This window comes from Ambystoma mexicanum, chromosome 2q (genome assembly GCF_040938575.1).
Source record: "Ambystoma mexicanum isolate Mex_15411 chromosome 2q, UKY_AmexF1_1, whole genome shotgun sequence".
Classification (NCBI taxonomy): domain Eukaryota; kingdom Metazoa; phylum Chordata; class Amphibia; order Caudata; family Ambystomatidae; genus Ambystoma; species Ambystoma mexicanum.
Window position 1 is genome coordinate 1,257,130,439 of NC_090924.1, and position 15,969 is coordinate 1,257,146,407.

General features: G+C 43.9%; 1 protein-coding gene across 1 annotated transcript in view; it reads right to left on the minus strand.

Annotated features, from left to right (window-relative positions):
* Window positions 1-15,969, minus strand: part of PIN4 (peptidylprolyl cis/trans isomerase, NIMA-interacting 4) — a 166,046-nt gene that overhangs the window by 75,927 nt on the left and 74,150 nt on the right. Inside the window, exon 3 of the mRNA XM_069648638.1 lies at window positions 339-458. Coding sequence (XP_069504739.1) covers window positions 339-458 — 120 coding nt within the window. The remainder of the gene's footprint in view (window positions 1-338; window positions 459-15,969) is intronic.

Below are 15,969 nucleotides of genomic sequence, written 5' to 3' on the forward strand. Positions count from 1 at the left end.
GTGACGGTGCGCTATATAAGTACCCAAATACAATCAGTAAAGCTAGGGCTTCCACAACCTTGCCAGATGGCAATTCATCAAAGACCCAGATCCTTATTGTCTCTGCAGGAGAAAGTGGAGGTTTATCCTGTTACAAACTATCACAGGCAGCACCACCCCGAGGTCTCAATATGCAAAAATGAGGAGTACATTGGGAGACGTAGAAAAGGTTAGACAGGTGTTGAACTAATGTATGATATGAACAATGTTGGGTTGTGAACGTGAACAGGTAACTCTACTTTTAGACCCATATGTTGAGGCAGTGGATTAACATTCATTCATTGGGTCAGGATACATACCCCTTGTCTCGCTTTATCTTCACTATACTGTGTTGCCACTTCGCTGAATCGCACACCAGACTTCAGTTTTTCCATGGCCTCCATAACTTTACCATGTTTTTCACATAGAATGTGTCTAACCTAAAAAGTGATAAAAAAAAAACAGAGAATTCAGGATCGGTGCACAATGTATTAAGTTGACTGAAGGCTATTTCAAACAGATATTCTTCCCAGTTCGGATTTTAGAAATTGCCATATTTGTAAAATATTTTTTTCACCTAAAAATCGGTCACAGACACTATGAAGATAATATTTTGAGATCTCACCATTGAATACGTCAATTATACAAGATGTATTATCGCTAATGTTTTGAGGCAATTTAGTCAAAGGTCAACAATGTCTCCATCAACAAGTTGCTGAGGACATCTCCGTCTGAGAATGTCCAAATTGGCAGGTGTCCATCGCTCAAAGATCTGGCTTTTCTGTATGGGTGTCATGGCTTTCTATATATTTAAAAGTTGTATTAATACAGTATAGTATAGACATGCATACAATATCACTATACAAATTACACAATGAACACAAAAACAATGTCCGACCCACGAAGGTATCACCACCAGATCAGAGGGGTATAAGAAAAAGGAACAACCACAGGGGGAGGGATGGAGGAGTGTGGGAGTTAGAAGTCTGGCAATGAGGGTGAGCGAGGAGAGAAGCAAGGAGCAGGGAGAAGAATGGAAAGAGCAAGAGCAGGAGGACAGGGAGAAGTGGAAGGCAGTGAGTGAGGGTCAAGTTGCTGAGGGAGCACGGAAAGATCACAGGGAGGAGAACACCTGCACAAGGTAGAGGAGGTGGTAAAAGAGGGAAACATTGGCAAGAGGGTAAAAGAGGGAAACATTGGCAAGAGGGAGGAAGGAAGAGTGAAGTTGGAGGAAGGAGAAATAGTAGAAGAAGCAAACACATGGAAGGAAAAGGGAAGGTGCCAAGTGGCAGAGAGACCTCGGAGGAGAGCAACACAAGATGGAAAACCCCATAGCTGGCTGATGCAGAAGAGCCAGAGAGTGGTGGAGGCGAATGGAAGTGGTAGGTGAAGTCAGTGATATGAGCAGTGGCACTGGGCACCAACTGTGGAAGGCCTGGTAGGGCTGGTTCCATAAACTGGTAGAGCTCCATCCCTGAAGCCCCTGCCATTTATTGAGCACTAATCCCCACCAGGGTGGGCCACTATGGATTTCTTTTGGACTCTATACAGTGGCGTGCCCCTACCAGTAAGCAGCCATAAAGCAAACGTATGGAGTTTTTGCAGGTGTATGGCAATCACCTGGAGAAGTTTTATCACCACCTATAGCACTAGATACACTTGCCCAGCAGGCTGAACCAAATGACTGCTGACCCAGGGGCCTAACAGTTGTCAAGGAACAGATGGAGGCCCCCCGAGGTTGAGCCGGGTGGAAGACTAAAACATTCAAGGCTAGTAAGACAGTACGATTTGTGGGCATCTTTAATAATGAGGGCATGAAAATCCAAGAATGATCCACAGAGAAGAAATTGACATCTGACAAATCTGCAACGCTCTTCACAGCCAGGTTATAAGCACCGAGCCGGGAACTGTGAGTGATAAAGTGTTATGGACTGACTTTTATTGAACTTTGCTTAAATGAGAGGCCCTATCAGAGAATGGGCTATAGTCTTGTGAATATTCCTTGCACATAATATTTCTCTTTCCCTCATCACCTTTGCAGGGACGTATCCACCTTTGGGTCACACTATTGCTTCTCCTAAACTGTGTTTGAGCAAAATAAATCTTGTTTTGCGACATTACGCCTGTTTTTCGAGTCCTCTGCTAATCCCTGCCTCGGTTACTATATTTCGTGATAGAAGTGGATTAATAGAGCTTGACATCTCAAGTTCTACCTACACAGGTACAAGACCAGAGATCTTGCCCAATGGATACAAAAAACCTAAAAGATCCATTTCCTGGAAGTAGTCCTAAATTCCTTCATGAAACAGCCGTAAGTAAACCCAAATCCAGACATTTTTTTCCACCATTAGGTGCAATGCTAATAGTGTGCAGATCAAGGGTCCGCATACACAGTCGGTGAAGAAGGGTCACCCACACGGATCTACATTAAAATGCCCAATTTATTACTGCAAGGTTGGAAACCTTGCATGTAAAACAACATTTTGAGATGTCTAATGTTGGGGAGACCCCCTAAAGCAACGCTCCTCATCCCCCCACTTTATTAAATACTCCTACGCATCTACTTTTTTGGGCAACATCATTGTTTTGCATGCAACATTTTCTACCTCACAGTAATGGGATTGAGTATTTGGTAGTGATATCCACCCACAGAGGATGATCTAGCTTCCTGTCCCAAGAACCAAAGGAACTACCAGGGACAAAGTCTTCACTACGCAAAAGAATGTAACCTAGTATTGTGAATCTGCCTCCAAACTGCTAGGTACAAAAGACTAGTGCAATAGATGTTGGTGGTACCAAGCCTAAAGGGGCAGTTAGCACAGGACAAACCATCAAAGAACAAAGTGTTAGGCCAATTGAAGCGCAAAGAGGAACTGGAAACTGGAGTAACTCAACCGAGCCATCAAATATACCAATTACCCCCATGGTGCACCAAACATATTAGGAGGGGGAAGATTCAGAGGCATTATTCATACATTTCAAAAGAGTAGTGGTAAACAGGATGTGAGCAGAGTTAGTGCATTGATCACTTACTCAGGTCAAAAAATGTGCTCTCTCCACTAGCCATATACTAGTGAAATTTGATTCTTGAAGAATACAAAATGGTGTGTTCTGTGTCGGTGTATAATTGAAGTGTCGAGTGACTTTTTATGGCTAGCTAGTAGCTTGCAACTTGAAATTTGTAGCCCTGGCTTACTAACCCAGATTAAACCACCCCTTAAATTGATCTTGATGCAGGCACAATGGTAACATTGAGGCAGGATCATGTATACCAATCGACAAAACATTACATATCCTTTGGCTGCGATCCTCTGAAATCTACGGGGAATTATTTTACAGGACTCAAACTAGGTTGCACAAGTGGTTGGAGGGTCATTGGAGCAATAACAGCGCTCCCATTAGAACAATTGATCGACTCCTTGCCAACTTACAGCCAAAAGACGGTGAGGTGGCACTCCACAATACCAGCCCTTCCTCCAAGATGCAACACAGGTAGCTAATATATATCAGTGAGCCTACATCACTGTTAGGTTGGGGAAATAATGTAAACTAACCCAGATGGGCAAGCCAAGGTCCTGCCTTTATATGAGAAGGTTGAGTCTAATACAGCATTGGGTAGCATATTTCTTAAAGACATCCTACCATGGATTACCTACATCATCCAGCAGCGTTGCCGGTAATCTCAAAACAAATCACTGATAAGAGGTGGCAACTCCTGAAGGAGACTTTAAAACAAAACATTAGGATGCACAACGCCAAATAACTGTTTACATGATATGCAATGGGGGCAAATTTGCAAGCTACGAGCAGGGTATAAAAAGTCATTCGCCACATCAATTATACACAGCACACCATTTCTTACTCAAAAGGCTAGTGGCGAGTGTTCATGTGGAGCCCTGATACGCGGCTCATAAAAGAACTTCAGCAACCAGATATACTACTGTGACATGGTTGACTCTGTAGCAAGAACCTGTGATTCCAAGATTGTAAAAACCTCCCACACAAATGCATTAGCTCTTACACCACAAAAAGGATAGTTAATTGTCCCCGTTGCAGATTCACATTGACCGGCTATGAAAATACACTATGATTTTATTGCTAGTGACTCCGGTACACTCACACACAGGTCTACCAAATCATCTACCTCCACAGCTACCAGATGGTATCTCACTATATGATGTTAAAGGCAGTCTGTGATTCAAGAATACTGAACGAAAACTGAAATATCTGCTGCACTAGAAAGGACATAGTCCAGAACGAAGATAATTTGTAGCCAGCATCACAAACACATAGAGACCAAGCCCTTGGACAGGGCATAGCAGGTGTGTGAAGTCAGGTCAACCTGGTACTAGACAAGGGTGGACAGCATTGACAGAGTCTTGAAGGAGATGTTAAAAAAGGCACACTTTGCAAAACCAAGCATTCTGCAAAGGAGCACTCAGGGAAGCCATACACTCAAGCACACATTGGCATGTAATGATAATCAATATGTTATCATTCAATCCAACACCAAAGCAACATATTTCTTAAATACTTGCTGTGTGCTAATGACTCAGATCCCATTTGAACAGCCAAGTTATAAGACCTCGGCCCATTATGAAATCTAGCGAGATTTGAGGCTCTTGTGAGACTTTGGAGACCATGTTCTGTCACCTGCACCAGCAAAGGGCCTGAATTTTCAACAACAACAATCATGTGGAGCAGGAGTTCAGAACCGTCATTTGGATCAGAAGGTACCACTTGTAAACAAATTGTGAAATATGGCCTCTTCTAACGTCTCGAAGACTCGCTGGATTTCATCCTGAACTGCTCCAACTCAGAAGCACCTGAAGAAGCACAGTATACTCACCCAAGAAAACGCAACCCATTTGCCCAAGAGCTGTAGAGCACTGCCCAAGTTCTGAAGCTCACTTGTACCGAAAAGGAGCACACAACCATAGAAAAGGAAAATGAGCACACTCGAAAACAAGATCTGGATCATTTAAGGTTTGCAATTTTGGGCGCTAAGCAGTTATCAAGTATCTGGGAATAAGTAAATCTTCCAAGGGCTGGCTCTGAAATGCCAACAAATGCTGAGAGTATGCAGAAAAACTCCCATGTTTTAAAACATAAGCAAATCTAGGTAGTGCATGCAGGGTTGTCAAACCGCAGGCCTCGAGGGTCGGAATCCCAATATTTTTTTCAGGATAACCCTCATTAATATTCATGAGAAGACATTTGGATACATTTAGAATCTTTGTAGGCACATTTATCTCATGGATATTAATGAGGGGTATCCTGAACACCGGACATGTTTGTGGCCCTCGAGGCCTGGAGGCGGACAACCCTAATAGACTTGAAAGAGCAAGGCCTGCTTAAGCTTAGGAAACCACTTGCATAACCTCCCACATAGACACTTCAGACCTAAGTTTCAAGTATTTAGATTAGCAGCCAATGCATGTATATTTAACCATTTATACTCGACAAAAGAATGGCGATTCATGTATCACCTTCAAAGATCACAAGGATGTTAAATACAGAGCAAAAGCAATAGCTTTTCTGGTTTTTTCCAGACTTAGTGTTGTCAACTGGTTCCTTTGTCATCGGTGACCTTTATCTAGCCCCGGTTTGCCAGCCAAATGGAATTAGTATGCTGGGGTTGGTAGTCATTTTTCCACTACATGTATGGGGATGCAGGGCATGATAGAGCTACGGAAAGAGAGGTGTTGGATATAGTTGAGGGTCTTTTATTACTTTGCGCTTATAACATGTGCCAGCAACCTATGGCTCTCTAGATGCTTTGGGAACGATTCATGATCCCTCACCATTCCCAATGCTGGTCATGGCTAAAGAGAGTAGTAGTCCAAAACATACACAGATCCAAAGGTTGCCAATTGCTGATGTATATGGTTCCGGTGAATATGTGTGTGTCACATGGTGTTGCAAATGTGTGATCATCATAAATACAGCTTAACTTGGTCTGTTTCATCCTTTAAGTGGTAGCACATCAATACAGCATAGACTTGCGGTATAAAATAGTGGTTTGTCCAACCCATTCCCAACCAATCCATCTTGGAAACCTCTGCCAGATAAAAAGCTTGCAAAAGAAAGTGCGATATATATTTTTGTATGGTGTTCTGGTGACCACTTGTTTCAAGGTTTGTGCTATATTTAATATTCCTAGCAAATCTAATTTAAAAGAAATCCTTTTTTTTAAATAGTAATTTCAAGTGGCTTTAAACACATTTCTTATCAAATGCTAATAACTGTTTTTATCAATGCAACACACATTTTGTTGACCCCAAAATAGAAATTGGCCGAGTAGATCCAAAGATACATGCTCAATTAAAGCGATTGTGAATTATTTGATCTTGGCAATGGCTATGCATTTTGTAGTCTTGGAAAATGGATTGCAAGAAACAATTATCACCGTCACAAGGTCCTTACCCCCGATAGACACAGAAGACCATGGCAACACAGACAACTATATAGTCATGTTTTCCCCACCTAAATAGGAAATGGCTCAGAATATCTACTACCCGCATGCCAAAAAAAATATTTCAGGCTGGGCACTGGCATCTATAAATGTGCCTATATGAGAATTGGAAAGAATAAAAGTCTTCTGGGCTCATTATGAGCATTCCGGTCTGAAAAAAGGTGCCAGTATCAATGGTTACCTGCACCTTTTCCGGACCAACATACTCTGAGTCTGCCGGTAGCAGCAGTGAACTACCGGCAGACGTGACCTGGCGGTAGTTCATGTTATGCAGAATCCTGTGCAGTTCCCTTGGGGAACCCTGCAAAAAGATTAAGACTACAGGTGTAAGCAGTAAACCCAATTGGTAGCAGTCCGCACCACCCAGATTTACCTGGTAGCTGTGACTGAGCAGTCAGACTTCTCTCAAGAAGAGTAGGGCAGTATATAGAGTATACACAATAGGGCTAAAAACACAGTAGAGCAAAAAAACACTGACTAGAGGTTTGTATAAAAAGTATATAATTATTTATTTTAAAAACACTTTAAGCAATACACTAGCACTCTAAATCAAAAGCAAGTTAAAACACAGTCAGGTAAAGTATACACACTTCCCTTGATAACTATTAGACAAGTCAGAGTTAAAACACCACGATTTGTTAAACAGATGTGAGCGTCCAACCTGATGGCACTCCAATAGTTCAGTTAAAGGGAGAGAAAAAGGCAGAGCATAGAAATAAAACAAGTCCCAACACTTTTAGTAGTTCTCAGCAAGGGAAAGAAGGCAGTACACCCTGTAGAGCCAAAGTTCATAGGCCAGGCCCACTTTAAATGGAGCAAAGCCCAGGATCACACGGTTTGAAATGCACTAAAAGTCTTTGCAGAATGTTCAAAAGAGGTCGGGGCGATTCAAGAAGATAAAGTTAGAATGTCTGGGGGCAACCCAGTTGGAAAGCCAAGGATTTAAGGGTCACTTTAGGCAAACCGAAGAAAGGGAGGCCAGGCAGGACACAGTACCTTAAAGAGAGAGGAAGCTCCAGCTTTGGCAGTTGTTCCTGGCAGTGGTTTCAGTTCGTTGTTTCGACCAGGGGAATAGAGGATCTCGTCGAGGAGGCAACGTGGAGTCGTTGCACTGCACAGGGTTGAAACTAGCCGCGGAGTTTGTCGATAAAAGGTGCGTTCCTTTTATTTGCAGTCAAAGTGGTGAAGCTTGGCTATCCGGCTGCCGGGGTGCTTGGCACGGGCTATTCGACCAAGAGATGTCTTTGGAAGGCGAAAAGGGCCAACTGGTTGGTCCCCCCAGCTCAGAGGAAGAAGACTCATCCAGCAGAAAATCTTCTCTTGTCATTGGGAAAGTGGCGAGTTCATTGCAGCAGGGCTCCACCGGTGGTGTCGTCGTTGCTCAGATTCTTAGGTCCTGTGGCGACTTCTGAAGTTCCAGTCCCAAAGGCCCTGCTTTTATGCAGAAAAACCCCCATTCAACAGCCTGTCACTCAAACATGCTAAGTGGTGAGCCGGTCGGCTCACCACTGGGCCAATCAGAATAGAGCGCGACTTGAGTTGCTAAGGCAATGCGGTCCAGGGTGCCAATTCCCCACCCCACACATCCTGTGGAACCCAGACGGAGTGGCACCATTTGGAGGGCTTCTGTGGAGAAGCCCGCCAAAAAGTGGAACAAAGGGCTCGGCCTTGGTCAGAGTTACAGAGACGAACACAAACGCCATTTTAGAAAAGAGTTCTGGCAAAAAGACCCAACCGTGAATTTAATATTAAATAAATAAACCAGCGGTATCTTTAACATTGCACCAAAAAGTAATGCGTTTAAAATCAATGGGAAAATCCCATAGGTAATATTCTGGTGGAATATTTTGCGTGGTAACTACTGCCACCAGCCAGAAACTCTACAAGGGGGGACTGGACAGTGCCCCCCTTGAAAACAGACCCAGGGCCAATATAATTAACCCCTTCCAGTACTTCCACAATATGATGGTTTGTACTGGTTCTGTTCACAATTTAGGACTAGTAAAGTCAATGGTGACTTTACATTCCCTGGGAGACAGTAGTCAGTCCCAGGGTATGGAGTCTATGTTTGGGGGTCACTATGACACCCCTGTGTTACTGCACTGAGGGTGCTGTGTAGCACATACACAAAAACTGAGGATACCCTATGGAGTAAAAGACCCCATAGCCCGAAATCACACAAATAGTCAGAGACATACCTCAAATCATGCCTAGGAGTGGGAGTAAAAGAGTCTCACTCTTAGCAGGAGAAAAAAAAACCCCAAAAATCCAGCAACGACTCGCTAGGTTTGGGAAATTAGCCTTATAAGAGAATTCTCCCTAACAGTTCAGGCCCCTGCCAGCAGAGAATTCAATGAAGCACTGGCACCGTTAACAATGGTGCCAGTGCTTCAGTGGTTCCTATCCCATGGAGTCCTCTGGGAAGGCATGGGCATGGGAACTTACTGTTACTCCACCGACTGTAATTTCCTGGTAATACCGGGATATCGGGTAGCGGAAACCGTAAGCGGAGATTGCTGTTGAGCTGCCGGCAATCTCTTAATGACCCCCTTTGTGTTTTGTGACGCATGTATTTATCACAGAGCCGTCTCCCTACACTGTCTGAAATCTTGGCATAAAGCAGAGTGAGGTGTTAACCCATATCCAGTAATGCTCCTAACTGGGTCCACAGGGAGAATTAGATGGTGGTTCAAAGTTGTTTCATCAACAAGACTTCCCATGACTGGCCATTCCCTACTTTCCATAGCCCCCTGGTTTCAAAGAATGCACACTTCGATGAGGGGGGATACATGTGTTGCTTACTGATGGTTTCCTTCTGAAACAATGCAACATAATAGAGATACTCTTTGGAAATCCTTGGCTCAGATGGATATTCTGTATGTGAGAAATGTCTGGGTGGATGGCAAGATCCAAACCATCAACTAATTAAAGTTCCAAAACAAACTGCTAGATACGGAGGTAGGGAGGTAATATACCCTGCCTGGGCTCCTAGCGAGTCTATAATCTGAATGGATTTCAGAAGACCCACCCCCTGCACTCACAAATGCTGGCAACCGCAGTCAGCTTCATCCATATACAAGTGATTTGAGATGGAGAGATGAGGTAGCATCTGGAAACTACTGTGATAAGTGTTCACAGCGGAGCCTGATTATCAATTATTCAGTTTGGTCTGCCATCCATGCAAACATACTGGGTATGTAAACAAACCTTATTCTGTGTTACATACACCAGAGGTTTAATTTCCAATTATATGTGTCACCAGTAATGATGTTTCAGTGCAAATGAATAGATCCAGACCTTGGCTTATGCTGCTTGCTGGACAAAGGGATTTATGTACACATGTCCTGCTCTTGAACTCATCTATAAGACTTTGGTTCTAATGTTTTGCTCGGCATTTATCGGATTTCTGTATTGAAACTGCCAAAGGATCCTCTACCGCTCAACCTCAAGGTTGCCCCCACACGGCAAATGCCTACCTAGGAACTGGGAGCTCTGTTGTCATCAAGTGGCAATTATGGCCAAGAAGATTTGAAAGCATTGGAAATCTGCAACGAGGTCTTCCTGTTAGGGCCGGATCTCCAACCGTGTAATATGAAGTGATGTGATTCGGGATTTAGTGCCTATCCATATCTTTGACACACTTTGGCTGCACAGGGATATAGTGCTCAGCTCACTATTTTTAATCCAGCAAGGAAGATAGCGGGTGGTCGACTTCTTCATGATCCAGAGTTATGGCGCTCCAGTACACTTTAAGGGATATCATGCCCTTCTGACATTTAAATGATATTATGTCCGCCACACAGGCAGGCAGTATCTGTCTCATCAGGATCCTAAGGGGCCGAAAGTCTAGGACGCCCAGCAATTTACCCAGTCTGCACAGATGGCTCAGGAGTCTCCACAGTTCTCCTTTCACTTTCACAGATCTGCAATCTTACCTCAGACTTTTCTGCAATGTTCCTGTCTCCTGGACCACTGCCTCTCCTGGCTCTATTGCTTCTAGCTTCCCATTTCTTACAGGAATTGCCCCTTTGATTAGCCTCAAACTCTGGTCTTTCATAGGCAATGCTTACCATGTTACTTTCTTTGTTCTCAAGTGGTCTGTTTCTCAAAATATTGGGAGGGACTTTTGTATTGGCAAATTGATTCCGATTGTCTCCTACACCCTCCCACTTCTGGTGCATGTTTGTGCTCTGAACTGATGTTTGTGCTCTGAAATGATGAAAAGCTTGGCGTCCATTTTAACATCAGACAGAAGACCTTCATGCGTATCAGTTCCGCACTGGACCTGTGTGACATTCTGACTTTGCTCCTGTATCCTGTCCACTTACACTGTGCCTTCTCTGCTCTACGCAATGATATGCACCCTGAATGCTTCAATTTCGGTATTAATTTCATAGATGCTCATGGGGCCCCGGCTGGCACGTGAAACCAGAACTTGATTCTTTCTGTGCTCTGTTCTGTGTCCCAGCTTTGCATTCTGCCTCAGGGATCACCAACAAGTTCCTGTGTTGCAGGTTCTCTGCCAGTTACCTTAGACAGTCCTACTTTCAGTCTCTCAGAATTCACAGAAAGAAGACCTTTGCAAAAAAAGGGTCTATATCATATTTCTAATCCCATACCTATTCAGTGTTCATATAAAAGGGAGTAGATTTTCATTACAGTGAGGTTTGTTGCAATGTGTTGCTGTTACACAAAACCCCTTGGGGACTAGTAAGCATGGATGTTGACTTCAAAATGCACTCTGCTGGAAAGGTGATGAACGCTCAACCTCAGTACTGATCGTTTAGAGGCATTTCTATTCAGAATGGCAGAGAGCAGTCTAAGAATACATTGTTGGTTGAGTCATCACAATCCATCAATGTATACGGTTATTGGTCATTGCAAGTCACCAAGGAGTTTCGTAACCAAATAGAGGTGCTAGGTGATTTGCAATATCTGTTTTACTGATGGGAGGGTTTTTTCATTCCTTGTAATACATGGTCACACCATCATCCCCTTCAATACTTCGTCTAGTACTCGTGCAGATGCAAGATATCTTCCAACTGTTCATACGTAGAACGAGTTATGGTTGGTAAAAAACTTAAAACGCCAGTCTGTATGGTATTGCAAACAGATATAGTTAGCATAATTATTACAAAAATGCATTTAAATGCCTGTCAACTTTGTTGTACTAAAGTCCAGTAGCGCACCAAATAAACATACCACCATGAACGTCTCCTAATCAACTAATTATTTATCTTTCAAATTTATAGACGCGGGAAAAGCCTTCGGACATCTAGGCGCTGGCTACAGACATGATGAGAACAATAGGTACAAACAATGTCTAGGGTTAATTGAGCCAGTGTGTTTTGAGCTTTTTCCTAAACACCTGCTGTTAGGGTGAATTCTCAGAAATGTGCCAATTCCCTTCTACCTAAGAGACCCCCAGTACTTTTGCTGGACTTTAGGACTTTTAATTTCTAACCAGGAGAGAGGGAGTCCTTTTTCCCACTCTTTCGTGCGTTTTTCTGTGATTTGGTCTCTGTGTTTCTTGATATTGTGACACACAGCACCTTCAGTGCAGTGCCAAAGGGAAGTCTCTTAGATTTCCCAACAGGTTTAAATACCTTCTCTTGGATAACTACTGTTTCCAAGAGCAGTGAAGTGAAATTGACTTTACTTACATGTGTAACTTTTTAGGCCCAGCACACACTATCTTACAATAGGGTGCTGGAGGGGTTGCTTAGGCCTTGTGTCGTTTCTCATGTAACATTTTTATGTTACCCTTTCTACAATTAATGGCTGGTGGCAGTGATTTACATTTTATTACCATTGTATGTGTTTACCGTGGGCTGCGTTTGCAGCTGCAGTAAGGAACACATGGGTGCCCATTTTGTCAAAATGGCCCCGGTCTTCTTTTTTCGCCATTTCTTGTTGGAAAGGTCCATCTTGAGATTTACTCTGCGCGCCAAACCAGGTTTGGTCCCGTTGTTCGTTTTTGTCTTTGGCGGGATTCAATAGTGAAGCCCGCCTCTGGCTCCAGCATGTCTGGCAGGGGCAACAAGTGAGGGTGGTGCCCGAAACTCCCTGTGTGTAATCCCCTTGGTTACAGGAATGCACCCAAAGGTGATTGGCCGACTGGCTGATCTTGGAGGACAGCCACCCTGCTGTGTGAGTGACAGCTAGGCTGCAAATGAATGGGAGAAACCGGCATAAAAGGCAAGGTCTTTTGGCTTGGAGGGCCGAGTCGACCACTGGACGAAGGAATCCGAAGAACAACTTGCAAGAGACGCCTGCTGCAACTCCTGGAACATTGGCTTGCCCGGTGAAGCCCTGCTGCAGTGCTGAAGCTCCGAATTTGCCTCGACTAGAGAAGCCCTGCAATGGACGACTTCTCCCCTTGGGTTGGTGGGACCAATCGACCCCAAGACAAGCTCATCCGGACATCCTCTCGGAGCAGGATGTACTTCCATTGCTGCTGCAGGAACCGATTGCCTAGGAGAGGAACACCAGAATCGAGTGAGTGTCTCCGGACTCCCTTGAAGCAGGACTGACCAAGCCTGAGCCGCCTCAACAGAGTGCTGGACCCTAGATGCAAGGAAAAGTCTAGAGTGATATCTGAGAGACCGCGGAGGCGCGAGAAGCTGAAACCGCGATGTACCGCTGAACTGAAGTTTTATCCACTGCTGCCGCTGACCTTCAATTTGTAGTGCAGGAATCCCCAGATGTCCTCCCCTTTGTCCCCACGACTGAGGCCCAGGAACACAGGATCTGCAGACCTAAAACTGGAACAGAAGAGCAGCTGGAACCAATTTCTTCTAGCCAAAGGTACTGTAAAACTAGGAGGACTTACCTCTTGTTGTTGTAACCTCGCTAGCTCTCAGTTGAGACTTGACTTGGTTGCTTTTGCAGAGTTGCTTGCAGCTTTGCCCTTCACAAGCCTCCCAGCTTGTGGCCCTACACTTCTATTTCTACAAGGACTTATACAACATTTTGCAAGACTTTTTACATACCTGCAAGAAGTGCTTCAGCTCACCTAGACTTTTGCTAGCTTAACATTGGCTGTCCTGGCTCCCTGAAAGACTCTTCTTACCTCTTACTTTGTGTTTTACCTTTCCCCCAGGAAAGGGTTAGTTTACTTTGCATTGGAGGGTTCAAAGAAAGTACTTACCTGCTTAAGAATATTTGTTAGCCTTTGTTTTATTCCCTAAAACATTTCGTTGACAGCAAACTCAGTATTGCTCTACATGTACCAGTGATATATTAATGTCCACAGTGTCCTCGTTATTTAAGTCACCTGAGTGTCCTCGTTATTTAAGTCACCTGAGGGTGTGGGAAATGTTTGTGTGCCACCCCCAATGGGTATCTACTGATTTACTGAAACTGAGAGTGTGTATTTTGAAGTGTATTTTTGTGTTACATATAATTGCTCACTTCTAAAGAATTCTTATTCCACTGACTGTTAAATTAATAAATAATTGTTTAATCAAGAAACCCTGAGTGTAAGAGTTTGAGTAATTGTCACTGTGAATCTGTATCTTATAACCCTACAGCTCACATTGACCCCTCTTGGGATAAGCCTGGCTGCTCAGCCACACTACCAACATGTGTAGTACAGACTTATACCAAAGGTTGGGTTCCTATTGCCAGGAGGAGAAGGCTGGTGCAGTCTCCCACAGGGTACTGCATACAAACTTGCCTAACACCTGGTACTAGGGTTCAGTTCACAGGTGCAGTGGAAGAATGTTCCAGAGGTTGGCTGCCACCACCGGGTAGCTGGTATCCCCTACTCTTTTGCGTCAAGTGGCTAATGGCTGCGAGTGGTCACAGACATTTCAGAAAAAAAAGGTATGAAAAGCTTGGCACACCTTTAATTAAATGGTCTAGTGGAAGCCAACATTCTGCTCCGTTTTGGCTCAGGCAGCAGCATTATGACATGTTAATTTACTTGTGATTTATACTGCGCACTGCTTCCACTCACATGGTCTCCAGGCATCCTGGTGGATCAAAACAAAGTGGGTTAGATTAGTGGGAGCAAGGGAAAGGTATTAAGTAAGATTTTCATTGCAACGAAATCTTCCTGACCTGTGTCAACCCCAGAACCTTTTACTTTTACTGGTGGATTATTTTTCCTTATACCTCTGTGTGTGGGAGAAAAACACTCACATAATCTTTTACTCTTTTCATGGGTGTCATTTTTAAGACTTTCCATAGTATCTTTTAAAAGTTCTCTTTGAGGACTTTTTACAATAAGTGCCTATCGTTGCTGGGTTACCCTAGGGGCTCCGCTTTTAACTTTCTCTGGCTAACATTGTGAGAATTACAGTTTCCAAGGGTAGAAAGGATCTTTGGATCCCTTTTACATTTTATTAGGTGAGACCAACACCGCCACCTTATGTGGAGTGCTGCGGTGATACTGAATATCTCCGCTCTCATTTTAAATGTAACATTCACGTTACAAGGACAACCTTACCTTTAATGGCTGGTGGTAGTGAACCTTTTTATTAAGTTGGTGCACATTAACTGCGGGCTGTTTGCACAGCCCCGGTAAAGGCACCAATTGGTGCTAATTTTACAAAAATGTCCCTGGTCTTGTTTTTTTTCGCCATTTTAGTGTTCCTTGTCCTTTCTTGTTCCTTACCCTGACCTCCAGGGCGGAAAATTCCTTTGTGTGATTTTTATCTTCGGCGGGAGTCCTGTGGACTCCACGCCCAGGCTCCAGAGTGACTGTGAAGGTAGGAAGCGAGGGAGGAGTCCAAATCTCCGAAGCCCTTCAAGGTATTACCCAAATTGACCTTTTACAATTGACATTTTGCACAATTGACCTAATTATTGTGGTCCTAATTGACCTTCTGCACAATTGACCTTTACATTATTTTAGTTATTTTATATATGTATTGGGTTGGTTTTGGATTATACATAATAGAAGGGGTTGGGTGGGTGGTTGCAGGGGTGTTTGAATTGGGTGGTGATTGCGGGGGGTTTCCCCTGCATATATGTCCTAATTGACCTTCTAAATTAGGTCAATTCTCCCGAGGGCAATTCTCCCAAGGTCAATTAGTATACAACCGTCTTCAAGTGCGAGATTCCTGTTCAAACTGCAAGGCTGGCTGTCCTGAAAGAATTGCCAACCCCCCCCAAGTTTGAATGTTGCAAGGCTGTTTGATAGGCTGGGTTCCTGCATAAAAATCTGAACCTGGAAGCTGAAGAGGTAGCCGACCACTGGAACCAAAACTGAAGAGGAAGATGAAGAATTTGTAGCTGAAACCATTTCTAGCAACCGGAGAGACTGCTGTGTAACCCGAGCATGCTGCATCCCTTCCTTTCAATCGACATGGGGACTCTGAAAACGTCAACCCCGACCTATAGCCTGGTGAGACCCACTAGACTCAGGAAGACCTGCATTTTGAGCCATCCCACGCCGTGCTGCGACCTTGTCACAATGCTGCTGCCTGAGTCAAAACAGACTGCAATACCACAATACCCTGGGACCTTGA